General features: G+C 44.0%; 1 protein-coding gene across 19 annotated transcripts in view; it reads left to right on the top strand.

The window, feature by feature from the left end:
• Positions 1 to 20,308, top strand: part of LOC113249099 (integrator complex subunit 6-like) — a 53,904-nt gene extending 33,596 nt beyond the window's left edge. For 5 of the 19 annotated variants that reach the window (XM_026490648.4, XM_048213547.2, XM_044380848.3 and 2 more), the window contains 9 exons: positions 7,289 to 7,383; positions 8,352 to 8,462; positions 10,666 to 10,884; positions 11,736 to 11,859; positions 13,110 to 13,252; positions 14,991 to 15,093; positions 17,713 to 18,087; positions 18,871 to 18,964; positions 19,317 to 20,308. In XM_026490648.4, coding sequence (XP_026346433.2) covers positions 7,289 to 7,383; positions 8,352 to 8,462; positions 10,666 to 10,884; positions 11,736 to 11,859; positions 13,110 to 13,252; positions 14,991 to 15,093; positions 17,713 to 18,087; positions 18,871 to 18,964; positions 19,317 to 19,425 — 1,373 coding nt within the window. In that variant the 3' untranslated portion in view covers positions 19,426 to 20,308. Of the gene's footprint in view, positions 1 to 7,288; positions 7,384 to 8,351; positions 8,463 to 10,665; positions 10,885 to 11,735; positions 11,860 to 13,109; positions 13,253 to 14,990; positions 15,226 to 17,712; positions 18,088 to 18,870; positions 18,965 to 19,316 lie in introns of all 19 variants that reach the window. The other 14 variants (XM_057314922.1, XM_057314916.1, XM_026490646.4 and 11 more) reach the window with 5 other exon arrangements.
• The last annotated feature ends 5,943 nt before the right edge of the window (positions 20,309 to 26,251 follow it).

Below are 26,251 nucleotides of genomic sequence, written 5' to 3'. Positions count from 1 at the left end.
TGCTGCTTTTTAGGCTGCAAGCACGAATGCTGCCCCCACCCCCGCCCTGGGTTTCAAGCGACTTGGTTTTTTCGTGGACTAATTTGGGACCAAAAATTCCATTGATCGGAATTAATGTTCCGAGAATCTGATGGTTTTCTCCAGGAAAACAGGGCTCCTCTGGGGGGGGGGAGTTGTTACTGGCTCACACTCATTCCCCCATAAAAGAATCTTAAATGCTCCGGAAGCATCTGTGTTAGGCAAGTTAAGGAACGAGGTACGAGAGTCAGTTCTGCAATTACTGTAGTCGTAGAAGCTGTCGTTTCCATGGTGAAATTCTACAAGGAACAACTCCAGACGCTGGTACCGAGATATCACTGGAAATGTGTGTAGAGATTTTTTTTTCTCATTGAAAGAGCCGCATCTGTTTGGAGCAATATAGTCGTACCACGTGGTATCCTTCTAGTTGTAAAATTGGGATCATTTTTATTTGATGGGGTTTCTTAATTTTTGCAAAAAGTTTCAACCTTTACGTTTTAATCTGGTCGTTAAAAGCTAAGATTTTTAGTGCTGTAAATCGTGTTTGTACTAAATGTACTGAAACATGTTGCAAGTTAAGCAGGTGAAGAATGGGTCAGCATGATTGTTCTGTGTAGTCTACCGATTTTCTTAGTCCGATCTAAAAATATCCTCTCAAAGGTTATTGTCACTGATATAAAATATAGGTTATGTCTTTGAGGTTAATAAGGGTACCGGTAGAAAGTACCTATATTTTGTGGATTTGTTGAAATTATTTATAAATTCAAATAAATTTATTAGTTATTAATGATTTCTTAAAAAATATTTTTACATGGGTGTAGTTGACACACAATGTTACATGAGTTTCAGGGGTACAACATAGTGATTGGACAAGTCTCTTCGTACTGCTGTGCTCCCCACAATTGTGGCTGCCATTTGTCCCCGTACAGCGCTGTTATAATACCATTCTCGACATTCCCTATGTTGTGCCTTTTATTCCCGTGACGTATTCATTCCGTAACCGGAAACCTGCACCTCCCTTTCCCCTTCACCCATGTTGCCCATCCCCCTGCCCCCTCCCCTCTGGCAACCATCAGCTTGTTCTCTGTAATTATAGGTCTGATTCTGCTTTTTGTTTGTTTATTCATTTCTTCTGTGTTTTCAGATTCCACATATGAGTGAAATCATACAGTTTTTCTCTTTCTCGGTGTGACTTAATTTCACTTAGCATAGTAGCGTCCATGTCACAAATGGCACGATCTCAGCCTTTATGACTTCAATTTTCCAAACTAGGAAGTGAAGGATTGGACTAGATAATCTCCACTTAAGACTGTTAATGGTATTATTTTTCTATTTTTTAATAGAAATATTTTTAATTTCAGATAATTGTAGATTCACATGCATTTGTAAGAAATAATAAGAACACTGGGGCAGCCGCTGGGGAAGACAGTATGGAGATGCCTCAAAAAGTTAAAAATAGAAAAAAAAGTTAAAACTAGAACTACCCTATGATCTAGTAATCACACTACTAGATCTTTACCCAGAAACTACGAGAACGCTAATTCAAAGGGTACGTGCACCCCTATGTTTATAGCAGCATTATTTACAATGGCCAAGATATGGAAGCAGCCCCAGTGTCCATAGATAGGTGAATGGATAAAGGCGGTATGTGCACACAATGGAATATTACTCTGCCGTCAACAATGACATCTTGCCATTTGCAACCACGTGGATTGACCTGGAGAGTATTATGCTAAGTGAAATAAGTCAGAGGAAGGCAAATACCATATGATTTCACTCCTATGTGGAATTTAAGAAATAGAACAAATGAGCAAAGGGAAAAAAAAGATAGGCAAACCAAGAAACAGACACTTAACCATAGAGAACACACTGCTGGTCACCAGACGGCGGGGGGTGGGGGGCTAGGGGAAACAGGGGATGGGCATTAAGGAGTCCGCTTGTTGTGATGAGCAGTGGGTGTTGTATGCAAGTGTTGAGTCACCAAATTCATACCTGAAACTAATATTAACACTGTATGTTCACTAACTGGAGTGAAAATGAAAACTTGAAATTTAAAAAAAGAAATGAGAGAGAGGTGACACCAAAAGCACAGGCAATAGAAGCAGAAATAAACACATGGGGCTCCATCAAACTTAACAACTTTTGTGCAGCAAAGGCCGTGATCCACAGGATGAAAAGGCAAGCTACGGAATGGGGAAAGTTTTTTCAAATCACAGATCCAGTCGTGGTGGTGGTGGTGGTGGTGATGGTGGTGTGTGTGTCTTTTGTCATTCAGATTGGGTGATTTCTCTTGTTCTCTTTCCAGTTTACTCATTGTTTCCTCTGTCCCCTCCATGGTGCTTTTGAGCCCATCCGTTGAGCCTTTTTTTTTGGTTATTGTATTTTTCACTTCTAAGATTTCCATTGGGTTCTTCTTTACATCTTCTGCTTTCTACTTTTTCTTTGATAAGGCTTTCTGTTTTCTCGTCGTATCACGCCTGTTTCTCATGGCTTGTTGGAACATGTTTTGTACCGGCTCCGTTTACAGCTTCATCGGATATTTTTAACATCTCTGCCTTTTCAGTGTTGGTGTCTCTTGATGGTCTTTTGAATTTGTTTTGAGATCTTTCTGGTTCTTGGTATGATGAGTGATTTTCAGTTGAATCCTGTGCCTTTTCGGTATTATGTTATGAGTCTCGATCTTACTTAAACCCTTCTGGCTCAGCTTCCTCTCACACTCCTGGCAGAAATTGCCAGGTAGTACCTCGTTAGTGCCAGGAGGGGGTAGAAGTCCAGGTTCCCCACTTGGCCTCTGCTGACACTCAAAGGGAGGGGAGCGGGGTGGGGGTTCTGGATCCTCACTAGAGTGATACCTCCCAGGCTGGGAGAAGTAGGAGTTCCTCGTTACTCCTCCCCACGTGGTCTCCATTGACACCGCGGGGGTGGAGGTGGCCCTGTTACCGCAGGGCAGTGGAAAAGTTCTATAGAACTATTAGGGGTTGAATTCTAGGATCTCATCTTTGGTTTAAACTCAGCCTGCCTTCCAAATTATTATATAAAAGTGGCCCTAACCAGAGTAGCTGGTCTCCCAGTAGAAATTGAGATGTACAGCTCTTCACAATAGCGAGACCCGCCCTCTAAGCCTGGGCTTTGCTGGTCTTGCAAGTAATAGAGGTCAGATGTGGACATGGCATAATGGCTAAGAGGAAGCATTCAGTCCTTCCTTTGTCTAAACTTGCCATGCCTAAGTAGCCACTTGTTGCCCACTCTCACACTCCCCAGTACTAGGTAAGGTCAGCTCCTGGTGCTGTCTGCTTGGTCACCTGTTAGTCTGCCTCTTCCCCAAATACCAAGTTCCCCTTCTCCCTGCAATGTCTTCTGTCACAAGGGATACATGTGCCACATCTGTCCCTTGTCCTCCTCAACCTATGACACCGAGGATCCAGCCCTGCCTAGGGCATCACCATCCCTCTGCAAATATCTCAAACCAGAAACCCCAGAGGCCACACATCCATTTGAGGGTCAGTCTGTCCTTGACTCAGTTCCCATTCTGCCCTTTGGCTTTAAATATCCATTTCCAGGCTTTTCTGTAACCTGTGTCTTCCCAGGGAGCACAGGGTTTTTCACACCCTTTGAGGCCGGAAGTCCTTGTGCCCCTGAATCCCATACTTGGGTTTCATGTTGAGTTCTGAAATAGTCACTCTCAACATTTCCACCATTACTTCACTTCCTGGGTTGTGTAGCCCCATAGTGTTAAGAGTATGGACTGTAGAGGGGCACCTGGGTGGCTCAGTTGGTTAAGTGTCCAACTCATGATTTCAGCTCAGGTCATGATCTCAGGGTCATGGGGTCGAGCCCAGCGTCAGGCTCCTCACTCAGTGAGGAGTCTGCTTGAGAGTCTCTCCCCTTCTCCCTCTGCCTCTCCCTCCTCTCGCAAATAAATGAATGCATCTTTAAAAAAAAGAGTGTGGACTGTAGAGCACGGCTGCCCTCATATGGATTCTGATTCTGCCCTTTGCTAGCTTTGTGACCTTGGATAAGATACATAGCCTCTCTGTGCCTTACTTATTTCATCTGTAAAATGGGCATAATGATAGTATGTATCCCAAAGGTATTGAGTTGGGATTAAATGAATGAATGCATTTAAATTGCAAATAATAACGGCTCAGTAATTGCTATTAACATTGTCATTACTGTTGTCATTATTGATGTCTGTGTTATTTTCATAGCTCTTGAAGGCACTGCTATTCCATATGAAGCACATTATATAAAGATGTAGGACAGTTTTGCAGTCTGGTGGACAGGGCATTTAGTAAAAAGACAAGTTAAGTCACACTTCCGAATGCCAAGAGACATCACTGTATTACTGCTTCGTGTGATAACTGTCCCTAAAGGTCACCCTTGTTTTTTTTCCTTATCGATTCAGGATTTCCATCAAAAGTAGTTAATAGAGGTTTAATTATTTAAGCACGAAAACTTACCTGGAATGGATAAGTGAGGCTTAATTGGATCAGTGAGCCATCATGAGAATCATGTCAGTAGGGTGGTAACCAGAATATCACAGTGGGCAAGAAGATTATCTCTCAATAAGGATTTTTTTTTTTATTGAAGGCCAATAACTACAGAAATTAAGACATCTGTAGCAACTTTTTTTTCTTAACTATACCACGTTCAGTTCATCTGTTTTTTTAAAAAACATTATTTATTTATTTATTTTAGAGAGAGCGTGGGGGGAGGGGCAAAGAGAGGGAGAAATCCAAGCAGACTCCCCACTGAGCACGGAACACAGAGCCCTAGGTGGGGTTCGATCTCACGACCCTGAGATCATGACCCTGAGATCACACCTGAGCCAAAACCAAGAGTCGGATGCTTGACTGACTGCGCCACCCAGGCGCCCCTGTTTGGTTTTTTTTTTTCAATTAAGAAGTGGGATTTGTGTAAAAAAGTAAAATTCAGCTCCATATCAAGACCAGTTCCGATCAGGAGGACAAAAAGAAACGGAGGCACAAAAAGCCAAAGTGGTTTCTCAAAGCTCAGTCTGCTAAGTGTGTGGCTGAGCCTGGCACTCAAACCACCTCTTCCCCCCATTTTTTGCAGCAGGAAATGGGAAGAAATGAATGAAGGGAAAATGTTAGTAGTTTTGGAGGTGTGGGCAGTATCACTTCACTCTCCTGCCCTCTCATCTCCTCAGTCTTTCAAATGTCGACTAGCTGAGTGTAGATGACATCTTCCCTGTCCCATCCTAATGCCACCTAACGCCATGGAAATCCTTTCCTGCCCTGCGGAGAATGTGACTCAAGAGGCCTTACCCCAGTAGCTCTCTACTCTTAATCTAGACTGTGGAACATTCTCTTTCTTCCTCCCCCGTTTCAGAAACTCCGACAAGAAATAATTAGACTAAATTAGACTAATTGGTGGAATCATTGCAATCGGCATTGTTTGAAATTCTAAGACTATTCTTGACTCTCATTATCTAATCTATTTATATCTAAATGTCTCCCCAGTCTTGTGGTATTTCAATTTGTCAGTTTCCAAAAATCTGCTTAATTCCCAACAGACTCCACATAAAGACCCAAGTATAACAGCATATTTCCACCGCGTCTCATTCCTTTCTGTCAAGATATGAATGGTCTTTAAAGGACCTGCATGTTACAATGAGCCAGAAATCTCTTCAGATCTGTTTTTCTTTGTTCCCTCTACCCTGCGCCAAAAGAACAAAAGACCCACGTTTTATGACTTTGTAAATTCATTTAAATTAGTTTCGGCAGGGGTGAATAATTTATTATAGCAGTAAAAGGAAGAAAATGTGTAGTTGCTTTTCTTAACTAGAGTAATTGAGCATTTCAAAGAATAGGCCTATTTGTAGAGAAATTATGCATATGGCATAGGGACGCTTTTGTCCTTGGAAGTAAAGCATTTGGATTTTTTTGGATAAGAGCCAATGAAACCTGAAGAAACAAAATAGAAGATGAATTTAAAATATCTTCGGCATTTGTATTAAGCGTGGCGGGTTCCTGTTGATGTCTGGTGATACCGGTTTTGAATTAATATATAAAAAAATATCTTTTCGTACCCTCAGAAGGAAATAATGACATGGTTTGGAAATTTTCCTGTAGTGTCTATATGCCTTTAGGTTTTTCAAGCGATTAAATTTAAGTGTGAAAAAGGTAGGGGATGTCCACTTATTTAAGGACAGTGTCTTTAGGGGTATTAACGCACATGGTATTCAAGACACATATTTACTTGTACAGTTTAGAATTTCAACTTAACACTACTAGCTTGTACTAGTCCCATGACCCAATTGTTAACTAATGTTTGACAGACCCAAAGTTTGGCTCGAAATGCTGCACCCCTGAAATGGAAGAAAAATGAAAGGGGGGAGGGAATAGGACTAAACAAAGCCTAGGCTGATGAAGGCAAATCCAAAGCATAATTTAGAGCCCGCGTCATTGCCTGGAAGTGAGAAGCTTCGCTTTTGTTCTCGTATACTTTGTAAAGTCTCTTTACAACACCCTCCATTTATTTATTTATTTATTTATTTATTTATTTATTTCTGACATGTAATCGACACGTAACATTACATTAGGTTCCTGTGCACAACATAACGAGTCAGTATTTTGTACACATTGTGAAAAGAACACTGCGAACGCTAGGTAACACCCCTCACCATGTATGATCACAAATTTCTTGCGATGAGAACTTTCAAGATCTGCCGTCTTAGCAGCTTGCAAGTTTGTAGTACAGTACATCCCCAGGACTAACTTATTTTGTAACTGGAACTTTGTGCCATTTGACCACTTTTAGCCATTTTGCCCACCCCCTGCACCCCCACCCCACTTCTGGCTGCCACCGATCTGTTCTCTGTCCCTGTGAGTTCGGGGTTTTGTTGTTGTTGTTGCTTTAACACCGTCCGTTTGAATAAAAGACATCTTCCATCCACCAGTGACCATGGATTCCCCCTCAGGTGAAAATTAGTACAGTCGCGTTACCCGTATGTAGCAGGTCAGAAAGATACTTCACCTGCATCAGAGTCAGGGCTTTCATATTATATTTTATGTAGCTTCACAGATGGCAGAGGAATATCTAACCTGAGAATTTTTTTCTTCTAGAAAAATACCCTATATAATTGGTAAATCGTACCAAAAAAGACAATCCAATCAACAAGAGGTTCATCTCATGCAATTAAAACTTGAGATTTCTAGGAAATGATATCACAGATGCGGTTTGCTTGATAGAGATCTTGGAATTTAGGGCTGGAATCACGTAATACTGTTTGGTTTTTCTCTTACAGATGACTTGTTTAAAGTTCACAAGCTTAAGCCAAATCTGAAGTGGCGACAGGCTTTTGACAGCTACTTAAAAACTCTGCCTCCGTACTACTTATTAGTATGTATTTATGTGTATATATGCATTAACTGTATCAGTGATGATTCTTGTCACCAGAAATGTCAGTGAACCAAAAACTGGACCCCTGAAATAAGCTCGATATTTTTATTGCTAAATATTTGTATCGCCACTGTCTTCTCAAATTATGTGTAAGAGAATCGTTTCTTTGTTTTATTGCCTTTAACTGCCATGGTGAGTTTTTATAACAACACCATCTGTCTGTGTTTCTCTTATTAAAAGTAACCTTATGAAAGTGGAATTTGGGGATTTAAGAAAAATAGATCTGGATTCGTGTATGATACCAATTTCCCTTTTTAACTCTAGAAATTTTCAATATGGGGTTTCCCTCTGAAAAACAATTCTGAAGGCCGTATATTGACACACTGCCTGTTAAATGTGTCCGAGACACAGCACGAAGCAGGGGTGCTGGTTGGGGGAGGGGCATCCCAAAAGAACAAAAAGCTACTTGGCCTCATTTGGGTTCCTACAATTTGAGAAAAATCGTCATGATGATTTCGAACTGGTGGTATAATGGAAATCAAAATGATCAAAATCATTCAGAGGCAGATGTTTCTAGAGGTGAAAAGGCAGAATCTTAAAGGGTACCATTGGTGTCACTGGGAGGAGAAATTGGGGTGCGTTAGTATTTACCATGGCAGGAATGGGGTGCACGATAAAATGCAACATGAAATGATTTTTATGACTTGGGAATTAAGCCTGAAAGCAATTTACCTGTTTGAATTTGCTGTTTCTTGCTCTTCTTATCCCACTCTCTTCTGATTTTGTTACTTTCTGCTCCTTACTCCTCTGCTATATTCATTGCCACTTTTTAATGTTCCATGTTTGGTTTTATGTGCAGCGCCTTGACTTCTAAGAAATGAATCATGTCCCTTTGCCCCTTATAACTGAACTTTGAGTATTTTAAGATTTATTCTATTCTTACTGTTGTGTATTTTGTTTCCTTATAGCCATTAAAGAAAGCACTAAGGATGATGGGAGCTCCAAATCTGATATCAGATAATTTAGATTGTGGACTTAGTTACAGTGTTATCTCTTACCTTAAAAAACTCAGCCAACAGGTAGTATTGGTGAAAACAAACAAACAAAAATCCTTTGCCCTCAGAAGTGCCTTTCCTTATTCTTTAGTGTAATTGTAATTTTTCAAATTAAATGTGTATATATTTCTCCACTTTATGGATTAGTAATAATGTGATTCTCTATGGCTTTTAGCTTCACCATTAAACTGCAGTTAAGGGTCTGTCAGTGTCATTGGAGGCTGTGCCGTTTCTCCTTTCGCCCGCCAGTTTGTGCTACCCACCAGCTGGTTGATATCTTGTGGCCTAAGAGGGGCAGAGGCTTCGTAAAATTATCTCATGGGTCACAGTTTGTCTGTCCTCAACCTAGTTTCTCCTCAAGTCACATTGGGCTAGAGCACCCCCCCCTTTTTTTAGGTCAGCACACGGAGGCGTGGTGGGATTCAACGTCTTGCCTGACATTCGTGTTTAGGCAGTAAATATCCAGATGGCTTTTCTTGGAGACGGGGAGATGAGACCAGGGTTCCTCACGCTGGAGGGTGATAGGCCCCGAGGGGACCTGAAGAGTGGAGTTCAACCTCCTCTCTTCTTGCCCTCCACCTGTTCCTTTATACCCCCACCTCATTTACCATTATTCACCTTGTCCCTTGCCTGCCCCTCTATTAGTACCTCATCCTCCACTCACCCCTACTTATCATACTTCTCACCTCTACCTAGCCCATTCTTGCAGGATGGAAATATTTGAGAACTACTGAGTTAGAGCTTTACTGCCATACAAATGTGTTATGTTATATGACCAGTTGATGCAGCCTTTTACTCTCTTCTTCTGCACAAGGGTATTCCCAGGCAGGGAGCAGTACTAGCATTTACGGTGGCCATCAGGCTTTAAGTCAGATATGTTTGGAAGCTGGGCCTGTAGGAGACAGACAGTAGTAAGCAAAAGAGTGTCAGATTTCACTAAAGAACCAAAACGACTCCACAGTTGGGAACGCTGACCCACCTTGTGAGGCCCTGGCACTGACGGAAGGGCGGTCTGGGGCTTACCAGCTCCTGCCCGGCCAGCGTGCTCATAAATGCAAAAGAAAGTAAAGGCAAACCCAGATTTCTGGTCTACCGCGTGTCCGCACGACCCCCTTTCCTCTCTGCTAATAGATTTTTGTTGTGGTTGTTAATGTTTTGTTTTGGTTATTGATTGATTGACCTGTTGATTTATATATATTTTTTATTTGATGTCTACCTTAGGCCTTTAAGGCTGTGTCAGCAGGGTATGGCCACAAGGAAGAATAGTGAGCAGAGTTGAAACTCATGCAAGTTCTGGGACCTTCTGGGACACGTTGCTTGTGTAGTTTTCCAAATGAGATTTCAGGACCATTTCTGGAAACAGACCCTTCATGTGCTCTTCTCCCTTATTTCATACTTAATTTTTTAATAAGTGTACTTCATTCCAATCGTAGTGAGAATTAGTGAATATCTCTGACCTAACCATAAGAAACTCAAAATTCTTTTGGGCTTACTGGGTATTGGTGGGATTCCTTCTTTTAGAGAAAAAGAAAAGATTATTACTAATTTATAATCACTCCAATTACTAATTTAATTACTAATTTAATAACTATGTCTCCAGTGTTCCTTGAACCACCTCAGATGTCTGTAAATCACAAAATATGCCCACTATATTGCTACAATACGCTGTCAAGCAATATTTATCAATGTCGTTTAACAGTGTCTAGTAAGAGGATTTTTTCGTAAGTTAGCTAGAAACTTACTGAGTACACATTACATGTTATTTACATGGTAATGTTTGTTAAATTAAGCATTACTTTTTGGGGGCGGTCCGATATTAGGAATAAACAGTTTAATTTTTTCCAGATGTAATACCCATCTATGTAATCTGAATTTTAGCACTAGTTTACGTTTATAAATACAGAGTCTTAAACCTTTATGTTTGGGTCTGAAATAAATATGTTGACTTAGACTAGATTCTGCAGCAACAAAACGTGATAGTAAGTGTCTAGGAACGGAAGTCTTAGCCAGTTCCCATTTTCTCCACGATTCGATCATAATTTTGACACTAGACAAGAGAAAAAAATGCAGTAAGTTATTTACCTTTCTAAGCCCCCTCCCTGTTTGCTGTGATTTACGATTGAAAGATTGTTCTGTGGGGGTTCTTAAAGTATTACCTTTCTTAAGTAGTGAAAACAGCAGTGATCACGTAGGTCTTTTCTTAACATACTATCTACTTTCATTTTAGACCAAACTAGAGTCAGAACGAATACTAGCATCCGTGGGGAAGAAACCTCCCCAGGAAATTGGAATCAAAGTGAAAAACCATTCTGGAGGTGGCGTGTCCTTGACACACAGTAAAAATTTTAGAAAACTATTGAAAGAAATCATAGGGGAAAGTGCACCAAGACTGACAGAATCGAATACCAAAGAATTTGCTGGCTTCCGGTTAGGGCTCTTAAACAAGGTAAACGGGGACAGAAATCGTTCGTGTGTGTTTGAACTTGTCTGATACGTGTCTGTCGTATGCTTTTAATTTTGAAATAATTACGATCCTGTTTTGGACTTCATGGTTATCCAGATGGACCAGTTCAGGAATTGGCCTGCCGGCAGGTGCCCATACAGAATTTAATGTACAGGATACGTTCGGGGGTGGGGGTAATGTCTGTGAAGGCTAAAGGGGAGGGAGGACAGGAGTAGGCGGGGAGAGCCTTCAGGCCATGCTGCTGATGAGCACCTGTGAGAGCAAAGGACAAGGAAGAGGATCGGGTATGAAGAGTCTCAGGGGTACAGCTGCGAGACAGTCTTGGGCACCCCCGTAGGGGCCCCTGGCCCCACGATTTCCCATAGAGGAAGTCCACATGGGGCAGAACGGGCCAGGCCAGCTGACATACTCGGAAAAGGATATTCCCAGTGCTTTGAATACTTTGTGTCCGTATTGGAATTCAGAACAAGGCCATCGAAGGCAAACTTGCCACTGGCCGAATTCTGCTATAGTTAGTTACATTGAATATCCCCCATATTCACTAACATTTTTTTTAAAAGATTTTATTTATTTATTCGACAGAGATAGAGACAGCCAGCGAGAGAGGGAACACAAGCAGGGGGAGTGGGAGAGGAAGAAATAGGCTCCTAGCAGAGGAGCCTGATGTGGGGCTCGATCCCAGAACGCCGGGATCACGCCCTGAGCCGAAGGCAGACGCTTAACCGCTGTGCCACCCAGGCGCCCCATCACTAACATTTTAAGAGAGTTAAGAATGACACCGCTCTGTCAAAAGCCTCAGGAGTGACTGAAATGATTTGTTCCCTTTCGAATAGGATTTGAAACCTCAGACCTATAGAAATGCTTACGATATTCCACGGAGAGGTCTTCTAGACCAGTTAACCAGGATGAGATCCAGTCTGCTGAAGACACACAAGTTTATTGTGGGACAAGATGAAGGTAAACGAACAAAGCAGTACTTTTGGTTGGTTAGGAAAACGTCAAGCCTGACGTACATGAAGATGCTTCCTGCATAACCAGTAGGTTATTTTGTAGTATTGTAAGGCTGAGAATGCCCTGTGTGAATTGTGCTGAATCCCTACACTCCCCAGGCACAAGTTGCTTGTCCTGGGGGTTGAGGGGAGGTGTGCATTAATCGGCATATATCCTGCGCTACCCATACTTCAGCTCTTGTAAGCCTCACAACAGTCCCAAGAGAGAGAGACTGTTTTTATGCCCGTTTTATGGACATGGAAACTGAGAGTGAGCATTTTTTTCCCTTTTTTTGAAGTTTTCATTTTAATTCCAGTCTAGTTAGCGTACAGTGGAAAATTCGTTTCAGGTGTACAATTCAACACTTCCGTACGAACACCTGGAGCTCATCCCAAGTGCGCTCCTTAATCCCCATCACCTGTTTCACCCATCCCCCACCCCCTCTCCTCTGGTAACCATCAGTTTGTTCTTTGTGGTTAAGAGTCTGTTTCTTGGTCTCCCTCTCTCTCTCTCTCTCGAGCATTTTAATAGCTAGTCCAGGTTCCGTGAGTTGGAAAGTGGCAGGACCTAGGTCTGTCAGATTTTGGAAATTGCACAACCGGCCTGCCACGATGTCCAGAATTCCTCATTTACGTGAAAAGAATGAACCTGATAGTGTCTAGGATAATTGGTGATGGTGTACAATTCCCCTTTACTCCCTTTTGTTCATTTTAAAAGGGGTCATTTGTCCGTTAAAATGAGCACATCTTAGCCTGGCCCGTCTCCTGAAATTATACACCCAAGTTCTGAGGCGAGGAGGAAGCTTCTCTAGGAAGAGAGCCCGTAGATACAATCACATTCTCCCAAGAACATAAGGCCTGCTAACCAAAGTTTTCTGGATGATAAGAGATAACCGCGGAGCCTAGGCTCTTGGAAATGCAGAACAAACATGGTGCCTGAAATTGGGTGGGGGGATCTTGGATGTCAGCCCATTTTCCAACCTGGTTGGAAGCGGAGGGGAGTTGTGGTGGGCCTAGTGATTTGAGTTTGTAGGCAGGAGCGATGGTACCCTGAGTAATGAGTGGGATGAAGAGAGATGCTTTTGGATCTTGGAATTTGAGATTTTAGGCTCTTGGATGCCAAGGTCTGCATCGTTAAAGCCAACTGTGATCGTGTCCTCTCAAAAGGATGGGACACTGAGCTGTGGAGCGTCTGTTTCTCTCCCTGTGATGTTACAGATTCCCTTCATAGTGTTCCAGTCGCACAAATGGGTAACTATCAGGAATATCTAAAGACATTGGCTTCTCCTCTTCGAGAGATTGATCCCGATCAACCAAAAAGACTGCATACTTTCGGCAATCCGTTCAAACAAGATAAGAAGGTAAGATGCCGATTTCTGCGTCTGCCTACCTTGTGATATCCTTGCTATGATTCCTTTCTTCTGGACAAGATGAATATAAATCAGAGCTTCTCCCTCTGTTTGTTTAAAAGATAAAATAGCACTCTAGGGCTCTTTGTGAATGGAAAGCTGGAGCCTTCTGGTGCAAAGGTCTGTTGCTGGCAGAAAATAATAGGCCTCGATTGAGTACCGAGTAGGAGCTGGTGTTTTAAATGATCACATTTCATGCTCGTAATGCAGTTGAGTGTTCCCATCTGCCCCTTTAATAAGAAGAAATCAAGGCTCGCAGTGGTCAAGTGGCGTGCCCTGAGTCACACGGCTGATAAGAGGCAAGATTTGAACCCACGTCTTTCCGGCTCCAGAGTCTGTATCCATTCCCACCGCTACACACTAATTCCTTTAATATTGAGATCACCATTTATTTCCTGTTTCCATGACTCAGATCTCTAATGCTGTATCTAGACCGTGATGAAGTGTTCCTCTTGAAATAGGAAGTACTAGGTGATGTTGCTTTACTTGGATTGTGACGTGTGTGTGTGTATAAGAGAGTGAGAGCGAGAGAGCGAGAGGAAGATGCTGACTTGACCATTTAAGGATGAGGACACATGGGGATTATGTCTGCACACATGGAGAAGACAATTGGTATTAAGTAAGGTGAAGCCCATACAATAATCTCTCTGGTAACAAAATGAGACTGGAAGGTATTCCACCTCACCCCCATCCTCAATTAATTGGAGTTTTTCTTAATTTTCCTGTGCCTTGGTCTCCTCATTCGTAGCACTGGGGCTGTTTGTTACACTTAACTAATAGAGCCCTGTGGAGTATCGAGTGAGTGCATGTGATTCCATTTTGAACATCACCTGACATGTGGTAATGGTCAAGGAATGTGCTTTCCCCTTTCTGTACTGTTTTGCTTTGGAAAGTGCCTTGGAAATGTCATTTATCATGATTTTATGAAAATATTTTCATATTCTTGGATGAGAACAGCTTTTAGCCACCCTTCTGCACTTTTGCTCTCATCCTTTACCCCCGAGAGTGAAAAGCCCCCACGGCGGCCATGTTTGAATCTCTGCGAGGTTGCTGTCTGGGGAATGACATTTTCCATCTGCCTGCCGTCCACCATCAACATGCAGCATTCTGTACAGTGATAATCAGTATTTCCTAATGATGCGTATAAAGCACAAAAGCACACAAAAGGGAATTGTTTCCCTTACCCAGGGTTGGTTCAGAGTGGTTTGTCCTTCCTCAGAAGGGTCACTGTGGGTTTATTCCCATTTCCGTTGATGAGAGTTGCTCATTCCTCAGGCTTTCTGGGTAATCACGACTGTGCCGTGTTTGTTGTATACTGGTGGTTGAATCTAGAGGCTTAACCAGATTTGGGGTTATTTATTTATTTAATTTTTTAAAAAAGATTTTATTTATTTATTTGACAGAGATAGAGACAGCCAGCGAGAGAGGGAACACAAGCAGGGGGAGTGGGAGAGGAAGAGGCAGGCTCCCAGCAGAGGAGCCTGATGTGGGGCTCGATCCCAGAACGCCGGGATCACGCCCTGAGCCGAAGGCAGACGCTCAACCGCTGTGCCACCCAGGCGCTCCGGGGTGGTGCTTTCTGAGCACCGGGTCGGTGTGGGGGGCGTGGCAGGCCTGGCCCGTGAGCAAGGTCTGTGTCGGCGGTGAGACGCATGATCTTTAACGGAACACGTTCACTGATGTCTTCTAGGGAATGATGATTGATGAAGCCGATGAGTTCGTGGCAGGGCCACAAAACAAAGTGAAGCGTCCCGGAGAAGCCAGCAGCCCTCTGTCACCTAAGAGAAGGCGGAGTATGTCCCTGCTGTTGGCGAAACCGCAAACACCACCTACTGTAACTAACCACGTGGGCGGAAAGGGAGCACCCTCAGCCTCGTGGTTACCATCTTATCCAAACCTCCTAAAACCCACCCTTGTCCGTACAGGTATAGAGTAGTGGTTGTGGTTTCCTTATGGCTCCTAGAGGACTAAGACACTAAGCAACTTTAGTTTCCTTTGTACTCATTTCGTTTGTATTCGCTTTATGGTCGTTAAGTAAACCGGTAGGGAATCCGCTATGTGGTAGGTGCAGAGGTGCCCCGTGGGGAGTGGAAGCCCTGTTCGTAGAGGTAGGAGCACGTTGCTGTGTGAGTCAGAAAGAGGAAGCAGGTGCCCGAGGCAGCAGGAGCGAACGGGCTCAAGAAGAGCGTGGATGGGCCTGCGCTGGCTCTGTGGCCTTATTTCCTCTTCCTGCTCTCACCATGTGCAGTCCGGCTCTGCCGCTCCCCTCCACTGCCACGGGGGTCATCGGGGTCCCCCGTGTCTGCCGCATGTTGCCATTGTTCCTTCGTGTCACTTGGCACAGTTGTTCGCTCCCTCCTGCACGGAAACTTTCTCGGGTTCCCAGACACCACGAGCCCTGGTTTTCTTTGCCTTTTTATGGCAGCCCCTCTTCATCCTCCTTTTTTGGTTCCTCCCCTTCTCTCCCACCTGTAAATAGTGTAGGGACCCGAAGCGCCATCCTGGCCCCTCTCCCCTCCCCCAGGTGATCCCGTACAGTCTTGGGCTTTCCAGGAGATGCATATGTCAACAATTCGGGTATTTACCCCTCTCGACTCCAACTTGCTCCAAAAGCCAGACTTAAATTTATCGATGGACATGGTATCTCCACCTAGGTGTCCGATAGGCAGACAAAACTCGGTTGGTTTCACGCGTTCATTGGAAAGCCTCACCTCCGCCCTCTCCAAAACATCTCTCCCCGCAGCCGTCCCCAGTGTGTGACACTTAATCTTAAGTGACACCATCCGGCAGTGTGTTGGTAAAGCTGTGTGTGACAGCCAGCTGTCGGAGGGTGTGGGGGTTGGGAGGGTGAAGCCCTGGATTATAGTGTCTGCGGGTTTCCACAGTGTAAATAATGCCAGCATTATCGATGTCAGGCCATCAGCCTGAGGTCACTGAGCCAGATTGGGAAGAGGAGGGTGCAATCCACTCACGAGCACGTGGGCACCGGCCCCTGGCCAGCCCTGGCACTATTTTTTCCCCAGGGATTCAGGTGAAAAGCCTTGGAGTCACCGTGATTTCTCTTATTTCTTCTCTCACTTCCTTCCCTTGGCAAATCCAGGCAACCTGACACCCACTAGAATTCCTTTATCGCCCCCCTTTGTCTCCATCCCTTGAGTCTATGCTGCCACCATCTGTCCCCAAGCTACTACAGCAGCTTCTCATCTGATTTCCCTGCTTCCCATTCTAGGCCCTGTCTAACCCAATCACCGTGCTGCGGCCAGAGTGACCGTGCCCACACAGAAACCAGGTTGTGTCACGTCCATCCCGAAGCCCGTCATCAAGCCGCCCCCCCCCCCCAGCTCTCAGAACAGAGTCTGAGCTCCCAGTGCTGGTCCGCACACCCTGCACGACCTGGCCCTGCCATCCTTTCCTACATGTGTCCTCTCTGTGTCCTTCTAGCTCTCTCTGCCTCTGTCCTCTGCTCCACGGCCCCGGCTCGTCCCCTCCTAGGGGCCCTGTGCGGCCCTCCCGGCAGCTGGAACTCCTCTGCGTGTGCACAGGCCGCCTCTGTCTCCTGCTCCCGGCTCTGCCCAGGGGTCACGTCCTCAGAGGGCCCTGCCCGACCACACGGTCGTGGGGGCTTCCCTCCTGCTCTCGCTCAAATCCCTGCTTCCTTCCTTCCTCACACAAAGTCAAACCGTGTTATTCCCTTTGCCCATTGTGCACGTACCGTCCGACTCCCCCAGGAGGATGTAAGTTCCATAAGGGTAGGGATTGTTTCCGTCTGTCTCATTCCCTGCTGATCCCCCGGCTTTGGCTCGGTGCCCGGCCCAGAGGAGGCTGAGCATATGAAGTGTGGAGATCAGACTTGGGAGTAAAAGGAAACCCACTTCTTTGTCACAGAGAGGAATGATGAGAATCATACACAGACAAGGATTTTTGGTGATGGAGTCCATATAGAGCCTTGAGACCTAGTGGGCACCTCTGTTTCCTCAGAACTTTTGAGGGAGAGAGGAGGAAGGTTGAAGGGGGCCCATGCAGTGTGGTGCCAAGGTCAGTGAAGCCGGGCAGACATTTTATATGTCAGTGACAGGAATCATGAGATCAAGTGAGACTTGCTGCTTTTCAGCTTGTAAAGTGTGGGCAGCCGCTACACCATGGATGCCAGGGATCTGAGAAGGCTTATTCATTGTCCTGTCTCGCTTGGTTTCCATATGTATTCAGAGCGCCATGAAGAGAAGAAAGTGGTTTTGTGGTATTATCTTCCTGAGCTCAGTTGCAGGGTGGGGGGGCTCTTCAGACTCCATCTGTACACCTTCTTGCTCTCTGAAACGAAGAATTTCCTCACAACTGAGGAGTTCTGGGGATCTACCTGTGGGCTGGATAGAACGCACCTACCTCACAGCTCAACTTCTTAATTTGCTTTCCAGATGTCACTGTCATCCCTGAGGTCCATGAGGAGAAGATGGAAAATGGTCAGATCCCACCTGATGGCTTCTTGTCAAAATCTGCTCCGCCCGAGCTTATGAATATGGCTGGAGATGGTGTTCCACACAACCAGTTGGATTCTCTGTCTGATGACTTTGCTAGTCTGAGGAAGGATGGCGTGATTCACAAACCTGGGGCTAACGCACTTCTAGGTGGAAGCAGAAACGGTGGCGTCTCTGTAGAAGATCGAAAAGTCTCAGTAACGTCTGCTTTGGGAACTGTACCAAACACTTTCCAAATAACCCCTGCCATGGCACAAGGAATCAATGCCGATATAAAACATCAGCTAATGAAGGAAGTTCGGAAATTTGGACGAAGTAAGTAGTGAAAGAACATGAGTCAATAATATAACGGAAGGTCCTCATGCTATGATTCGTGCTATCTCTTGAGGTACATTTTGGGGAACTTTTGGGTTTTCACTTCATTTAAAGTGATTTCCTCTTGCTTTAACTAAAAGGACCCACTACACCTTTCTGATGCAGTGGTGGAAGTCAGAATCCTGAAATTATTTTCACTGGGCTAAAAGGAAGGCTCTGGCAGGCCAGCGAGCCTTCTGGAGACTGTAGGGAGAATCTGTGCCGGTGCCCTTTCCAGCTTCCGCAGGCTGCCTGCACTCCTTAGCTCCTGGCCCCTTCCTCTGTCTTCGAGCCGGTCACATTAACGCCTTCTCTCCTGCCTCGCCTCTTCTCCCATCCTTACATCTTTTCTCCCTGACGCCAACTCTACGGCTTCCCTCTTCCTCGGGTGTTTGTGACTATGCTGATGCAGAAGCCTGGATAATCGCCCCATCTCAAGAGCCATAACTTAATCACATCTGCAAAGTCAAGTCCCTTCTGCCATACGCGATAACGTATTGCACGTTCTGGGAATTAAGGCGCAGACAACTTTGGGGGCCATGACTCAACCTACCACATCTGTGCAGTGTTCACGAGAGTTTCCTTAGTAGCTAATGGGTGGATGTTTTGATTTGAGTGGTTAAAATACAAATTAGATATAACTTTCCACCCGTGAAGAAGGACTCCTGAGGATGTGTAAAGACTGAATTTTATTTCCCATTCGTTTTTTTTTTTAAATACTGAATTTTTTTTTTATGTCTTCAGAGTACGAAAGGATTTTCATTTTGCTTGAAGAAGTGCAAGGACCTCTTGCAGTCAAGAAACAATTTGTTGAATTTACCATCAAGGAAGCCGCAAGGTGGGTGTAAAGAGGAGAATGTCTTTTTTTTTTTTTTTTAGGCAGTCGGGCCCAGTGCAGGACAGGGGGAGGAATAGTTTGGGTGGTCTCCAGAGGCATTTAGATTGATAGTGTCTGAGTCCCACTGAGTCACCCAAGTCCGCGGAATCTTCTGGGCTCACCACAGTCTGAGGTGGGCTTGGACCCTCCCCCAGTTGGCACTGTGAGTACTTGCTAAACCCCATCTTTACACGGGGGTGCGTTTTTGATCCCCGTGGAGCTCTCCATCCCCACTTTGTCCCCCGCACGGTGCCATGCATGTTGGAAGTGCTTTTAATATCTTCCAGTTAATAAAATTTCTCTCTCTTTTTAGGTTTAAAAGACGAGTCTTGATCCAGTACCTTGAGAAGGTCCTAGAAAAAATAGACTCCCACCACCACCTCAACAACATTAATCACATCAACAGCAGATCGTCGTGTTAATGCAAAGACCAGGGAGCAAAAAGGGCGAGTTCTCCGTGCTGTAGGATGGAACGGGATACTGTTAAAGCTTCCTAGAATGTTTTAGCCAAGGGAATTGCCTTTCTGAAGCTAAGAAAAAGCCATGGAGCTTTTTTTTTTTAATTAAAAATTTTTTTTTTAATTTTATAAGTCTCTGGAAGTAAAAGCTGGCTTTTGCCCTAAGAGTTTCCCTTGAAAGTATTAGTTTGTTATTTTGTTGTTTTTTCCCAGTTAGTAAATCAGCAGGTTCAATTCAGTAAACACTGTCGCCCCTACGAGATGTGATCAGGGTTTCTTCCGCGGAGCTTTGTTGTTCTGGGCATTTCCAGAGTGACTAGGGGCCATCTGTAAGTGGAGCTCTGCTAGTGCCCTTACTCCGTCCTCCAGAAAGAGTAGGTGTCCAGAAGCCAACTGGTCATCTTGTGTGTGCCGAACAAAGTTTTCAACAATTCCTAGTCGTGCCTTCTAAACCACGCAATATGCAGGACAGTTTGAATCAAAGAGTAAGAAAGCTGCTATTCGGGTAACTTATTTCTCTGTGGGAGGGGACAGGGAGAGTCACAAACGATCTACCTCCAACTCTCTTCTATTTTGTCTAGAGACATCACCAAGTGCACCTGAGGCTGCCCCAACCCTAACATTTGTTCTTGCATGTGACGCCAGAAAGTCTTCAGGTGGACTTGGACATTCTGTGCTTTGGAAGCACTAAAAGAAAAAAAAATAATGTATATATTTCCTTTAATGTTTATACAAAGGTTTATATGGAACAGTATTGTGATGTCTGTATTAATTTGCAAAAATTTAAGTGTACAAAGAGACTTTGAGTTTGCATATATAAAATAAATCATTTTATGGGTTTTCACAAGTTTGGTAATGCTACAGAAATTTCTAGGTTTTTGTTTTTAAAGATTTTATTTATTTATTTGAGAGAGAGCACGAGCAGGGAAGGGGCAGGGGGAGATGCAGGCTCCCCACTGAGCAGGGAGCCTGCGGTGAGACTCAATCCCAGGACTCTGAGATCGTGACCTGAGCCAAAGGCAGATGCTTGACTGACCGAGCCACCCAGGGGCCCCGAGAAATTTCTAGTTTTATCTTTCCTGTGATGTGTTACTCCTTTCAGAAAACCGTGCACATTGTTAAATGAAGATATTAACATTAGGATTTAAGCTTCAGAACATCACTCACAGAACCCAGTGATGTTGGGGAAAATGGCAGAGAACTGTTCTCTGGGGGGGTCAGCGCCTCTCCAGACACACTGAAAAACCTGTCAGAATGAAGATAGCCAAAGATTTATAGCAACCAAGCAAACGCTGAATCAGGAGAAAAGCCATCGAAACATGATAAGAGTTTTGGGACATTTGAATGTATTCTTGGGGGCATTTGAACCCCCTCCCTGGTCTTAAGGATGGCAGCTTGCATTCTACGTGTGGGTTCCTGATTCTGGAGGGAGGAGAGTGGACCTTAGTCCCAAGGAATTGTATTTGTCTGTTTCAACCTGTCTGGGGGCTCCTGGAAGGACTGACACAAGGGGAGTGATTGCTTCTGTTTGGCCCAGCTCCTGGAAGGAAACACAGGGGAATGAGTTACCTTGGAGAATAAGGGCTTTGACATGCTGCCGTGTGTACCTGGGTATCTAGAAAACCATGTGCATGCCCGGGGCAGGGCTCAGAGTCAGAAAAGACCTGAGGAGACCATAAGATTTCACCTCTGGTTAAGCTTTAGGCTTAGCACGATAGTGGATAGAGCAAGTAGTCAGAGGATCAGTAAGGAAATAGAGCACTTGAACAACACTGTAAATCAATTAGATCTAACAGACACCTGCGGAACACCCACCGGACAACAGTAGAGTACATATTCTCAAGTGCTCACGAAGTACGTTCCAGGACGGCCCATATATTAGGCCATAAAACAAGTCTCCATGAATTTTAGAAGATTGAAATCATGCAAAGTATCTTTTTAGAAAAGATTTTATTTATTCGTTGAGAGTTTGTGCAAGCAGTGGGGAGAGGGCAGAGGGAGAGGGAGAGGGAGAGAGAGAATCTCATGCAGACTCCCCACTGGGCGCAGAGCCCAACTCAGGGCTCGATCCCATGACTCTGTGCTCATGACCTGAGCCAAAATCAAGAGTCAGACGCTTAACTGACTGAGCCGCCCAGGCGCCCCTACAAAGTATCCTTTTTGCCATCGTGGAATCAAACTAGAAATCAGTAACAAGTCGGATACTCACTTCATACCATAAACAAGAATTAACTAAAATCAATAAGAGCTAAAGCCATAAAACTCTTAGAAGGAAACTTTGGAGTTAACTTTCATGACCTTGGATTTGGCATGGTTTCCTAAATACGGCACCAAAAGCACAAGCAACAAAAGAAAAATATAGATAATTTGACTTCATCGAGATGAAAAGCTGTGCATCAAAGGACTATCGAGAGTGAAAAGACAACCCATAGGGTGGGAGTGTTTTAAAATATTTGCAAAGCATACATCTAATAGGGGTCCACTATCCATGATATAAAAAGAATTTTTTCAACTCAACAGCCAAGAGGCAGTCTAAGGAAAACAGGCCAAAATTATTTTGGAAAAATGTAACTCCAAAGAACATACGCAAATCAAAACCACGATAAGATGACACTTGACACCTACCAGGGTGATCATAATCGAAAAGACATAGAACAAGTGTTGAGGATGTAGAGAAACCAGAACCCTCATACACTGCTGGGAATGGGGTACCGACACACGCTACCAACATGGGTGAACACTGAAAGCATGATACTAAATGAAAGAAGCCAAACAAAAGACAAGACGGGGCCTATATGTATGATTCCATTTATATGAAATATCAAGAACTTCCCAGTCCATAGAGACAGAAAGGAGATAACTGGCTCCGAGGGGCTGGGGAGAGGAGGAAATGGGATGACTGCTAGTGTAGTTTCCTTTGGGGATAGTAAGAAATTTCTAGAACCAGATAGTTCTGTGATGGTTGCACGACGTCGAAAAAGATTTTATTTATTTATTTGACGGAGAGAGAAACAGCCAGCAAGAGAGGGAACACGAGCAGGGGGAGTGGAGCAGGGAGCCCGATGCAGGGCTCGATCCCAGGACCCTGGAATCAGGCCCTGAGCAGAAGGCAGACGCTTAATGACTGAGCCACCCAGGCGCCCCTGACTTGTACCTTTTAAAGTGGTAGATTTCATGTGTAGTTTACAACAACAACAAAATGCTCCAGAGCAGTCCAGCTGCCATCTAATAGCACTTGATGCCATATGGAGCAGAACGAGTGCCATCTTGGCCCTGCTCAAATTCCTGACATACAGAACTATGAGATGCAATCATGTTTTTTTTTAATTCCAGCATAATCAACATACAGTGTTATATTAGTTTCAGACGTACGATACAGTGATTCAACACTTCTATACATGACATCACGGTAAGTGTGCTCTTAATCCCCTTCACCTATTTCAGCCATCCTCCCTCCCACCTTCCTTCTGGCAACCACCGGTTGTTCTCTAAATTTAAGAGTCTGTTGTTTTGTCTCTTTTTTGTTTTGTTCATTTGTTTCTTAAATCCCACATATGAGTGAGATCATATGGTATTTGTCCTTCTCTGGCTTCTTTCACTTATGTTATACCTTCTAGCTCTGTCCACGTCGTTGCAAATGGCAAAATTTCATTCTTTTTGTGGCTGAGTAATATTCCATTACACACACACACACACACACACACCACACACACATCCCCCCCACACACCTCATCTTCATCTTTATCCATTTATTGATGGATGCTTGGGTTTCTTCCATATCCTGGCTATTAAAAAATGCTGCAGTAAACATAGCAGTGCATGTATCTTTTTAAATTAGTGTTTTTGTTTTCTTTGGGTAAACACCCAATAGTAGAATTACTGGATCATATGGTAATTCTAACTTTTGATTTTTTGAGAGATGTAATAACATTTAAAAAAAATCATTGACTTCTGGTTTCTGGTCCTGCATGTAAAGAGCTTGGAAGTTATCACTCGATCCCAACAAGTGAGAGGCTGAACAGACTGAAAAACCAACAACTCTTCTTGGATCTGTAAGTGAAGGGAAGACACAGGGCAGACCACTGCCCCCAAGATTGGAGAGATGGACAAGCAAATAACAGGGGGTCATGGTTTATTGGAGCAGAGATTAATGATAGGAAACCACCATGAGAATGAGGGCCAGGGTAGAAAAACCTGAACTGTGGTCAGCAAATTGTTGGATGCTTTAGTGTGGACAAGTCTGAGAGTTAAAAACTCCAGTCTTTGTCAAGATGTCAGTTCTTCCCAACTTGATCTGTAGATTCAATGCAATCCCAGTCAAAAATCCCAACAAGTTATCTTCTGGACATTGATAAACTGTTTCCTAGATTTATAAGGAGAAGCAAAAGATCCAGAAGAGGAGGAAGGAAAAGAAGGAAGTTGGAGGACTGACCTTATCCGACTTCAAGACTTACTATAAGCTGCAATAATTAAGGCAGTGTGGTATTGGCAAAAGAATAGACAAATAGATCAATGGAACATAATAGAGAACTTGGAAATAGGACCATAAAAAATAGTCAACTGATCTTTGCAAAGGAGTAAAGGCAATACAGTGGAGCCAAGGCAGTCTCTCTCTCTCTCTCTCTTTTTTTTTTAAAGATTTTATTTATTTATTTGACAGAGAGAGACAGCCAGCGAGAGAGGGAACACAAACAAGGGGAGTGGGAGAGGAAGAAGCAGGCTCCCAGCAGAGGAGCCCAATGTGGGGCTCGATCCCAGAACGCCGGGATCACACCCTGAGCCAAAGGCAGACGCTTAACGACTGCGCCACCCAGGCACCCCCAAGGCAGTCTCTTCAAACAAATGGTGCTGGAACAACTAGACATCCACGTACAAAAAACAAAACAAAACAAAAAAAACCCCAAGTCTAGACACAGATCCTTCACAAAAGTTAACACAAAATGAATCGTAGACCAAAATGTAAAATAGAAAACCATTAAACTAGAAGATCACATAGGAGAAAACCTAGAAGACTTTGGGTGTGATGATGACTTTCTAGGTACAGTACCAAAGGCACAATTAATGAAAGAAAAATTGACAAGCTGGACCTCATCAAAATTAAAAGCTTCTTCCCCATGAAAGGCAATGTCATGAGAATGGGAAGTCAAGCCACAAACTGGGAGAAAAGATTTGCAAAAGACATATGTGATAAAGGACTTTTCTTTTTATTATTTTTATGAAAGATGATCCACATCCTTTGCCATTAGAGAATTGCAAATGAAAACAGCAAAATCCATAAGACTGACAACACCAAATGCTGATGAGGATGTGGAGCAACAGGAACTCTCATTCATTGCTGCTGGGAACGCAAAATGATACAGTCACTTTGGAAGACAGTTTGGCTGTTTCTTACAAAACTAAACACACGCTTGCCACACCATCTTGCAATCACTCTCCTTGGTATTTTACCCAAAGTAGTTTAAAGCTTACGGCCACACAAAAACCTGCACTTAAAGTGTTTATTGGCAGTTTTACTCTTAATTGCCAAAACTTGGAAGCAACCATTGTCTTCCAGTAGGTGAATGGATAAGTAAACTGGTACATCCAGACAATGGAGTCTCACTCAGTGCTAAAAAGAAATGAACCACCACACCATGAAAAGACATCGAGACACCTTAAATGCATATTAATAAGTGAAAGCAGCCAATATGAAAAGGCCATTTACTGCATGATTCCAACTGTCTGCCATTTTAGAAAAGGCAAAACGCTGGAGACAATAAGATAGCGGTTGGCAGAGGTTGGAGAGATTGAGGAGAAACGAATGGACCAAGCACAGATTAAAAAGATTTATTTATTTATTTTGTATATATAGAGAGAGCATGGGGGGAGGGGCAGAAGGAGAGGGAGAGAAAGGGTCCCAAGCAGACTCCACACTGAGTGGGGAGCCTGATGTGAGGCTTGATCTCGTGACCCCGAGATCACGACTTGAGCCAAAGCCAAGGCTTGGATGCTTAACTGACTGAGCCACCCAGGTGCCCCAGTACGGAGGATTTTTAAGGCAGTGAAAATGCTGTCTCATAGTATAATGATGGATCCATGTCATTAGACATTTCCCCAAACCCATAGAATGTGCCACACCAAGACTGAACCCCATATAAACCCTGGACTTTGTTGACCATGATGCACTAATGTAGGTCCATCAATTGTAACACGTGTCCCGCTCTGGAGGGGGATGCTCATGGTGGCGGAGGCTGTGCCTGTGTGGGATTGTATTAGGAGGTCGGGCCTTTGGAGGGGTGACTTAGTCACGGGGATGGGACCCTCCTGAATGGGATTAGTTCCCTTATGAAAGAGACCCCAGAGAGCTCTCCTGTGCTCTTTCTGCCCTATGAGGACACAACGAGAAGTGCGCAGTCTGCAACTTGGAGTAGGGCCCTCGCTAGAACCCCATCGTGCTGGCACCTAGATCTCGGGCTTCCACCTTCCAGAACTGCAAGAAATAGATTTCTGTTGTTTTTAAGCCACTGTGTCTATGGTATTCCGTTACAGCCACTTGACGTAAGACACTTCCAATCAATAATGGTGTTTGTTTATGCTGGAGTGGGAAACGTTGAACAACAAATTGTAAAAAGTGAAATTCAAAGGTGTTTCTATCTACAATATATCAGCCCAGGGAAGACTACCAAACTTTAGAAGCCAGTGGTATAATGAGGCTTAATAAAATCTAGTCATCCTCCTGTCTGCATCAGTCGACTAGAGATGCAGAAAAAGTGGGGGCGTATATGCTGTCACTGCTGCTGCTGGTGACGCT

The sequence above is a fragment of the Ursus arctos genome, chromosome X (assembly GCF_023065955.2).
Source record: "Ursus arctos isolate Adak ecotype North America chromosome X, UrsArc2.0, whole genome shotgun sequence".
NCBI lineage: Eukaryota > Metazoa > Chordata > Mammalia > Carnivora > Ursidae > Ursus > Ursus arctos.
Note: the sequence above shows the minus strand (reverse complement) of the source record. Positions and strands in the feature narration are given on the sequence as shown.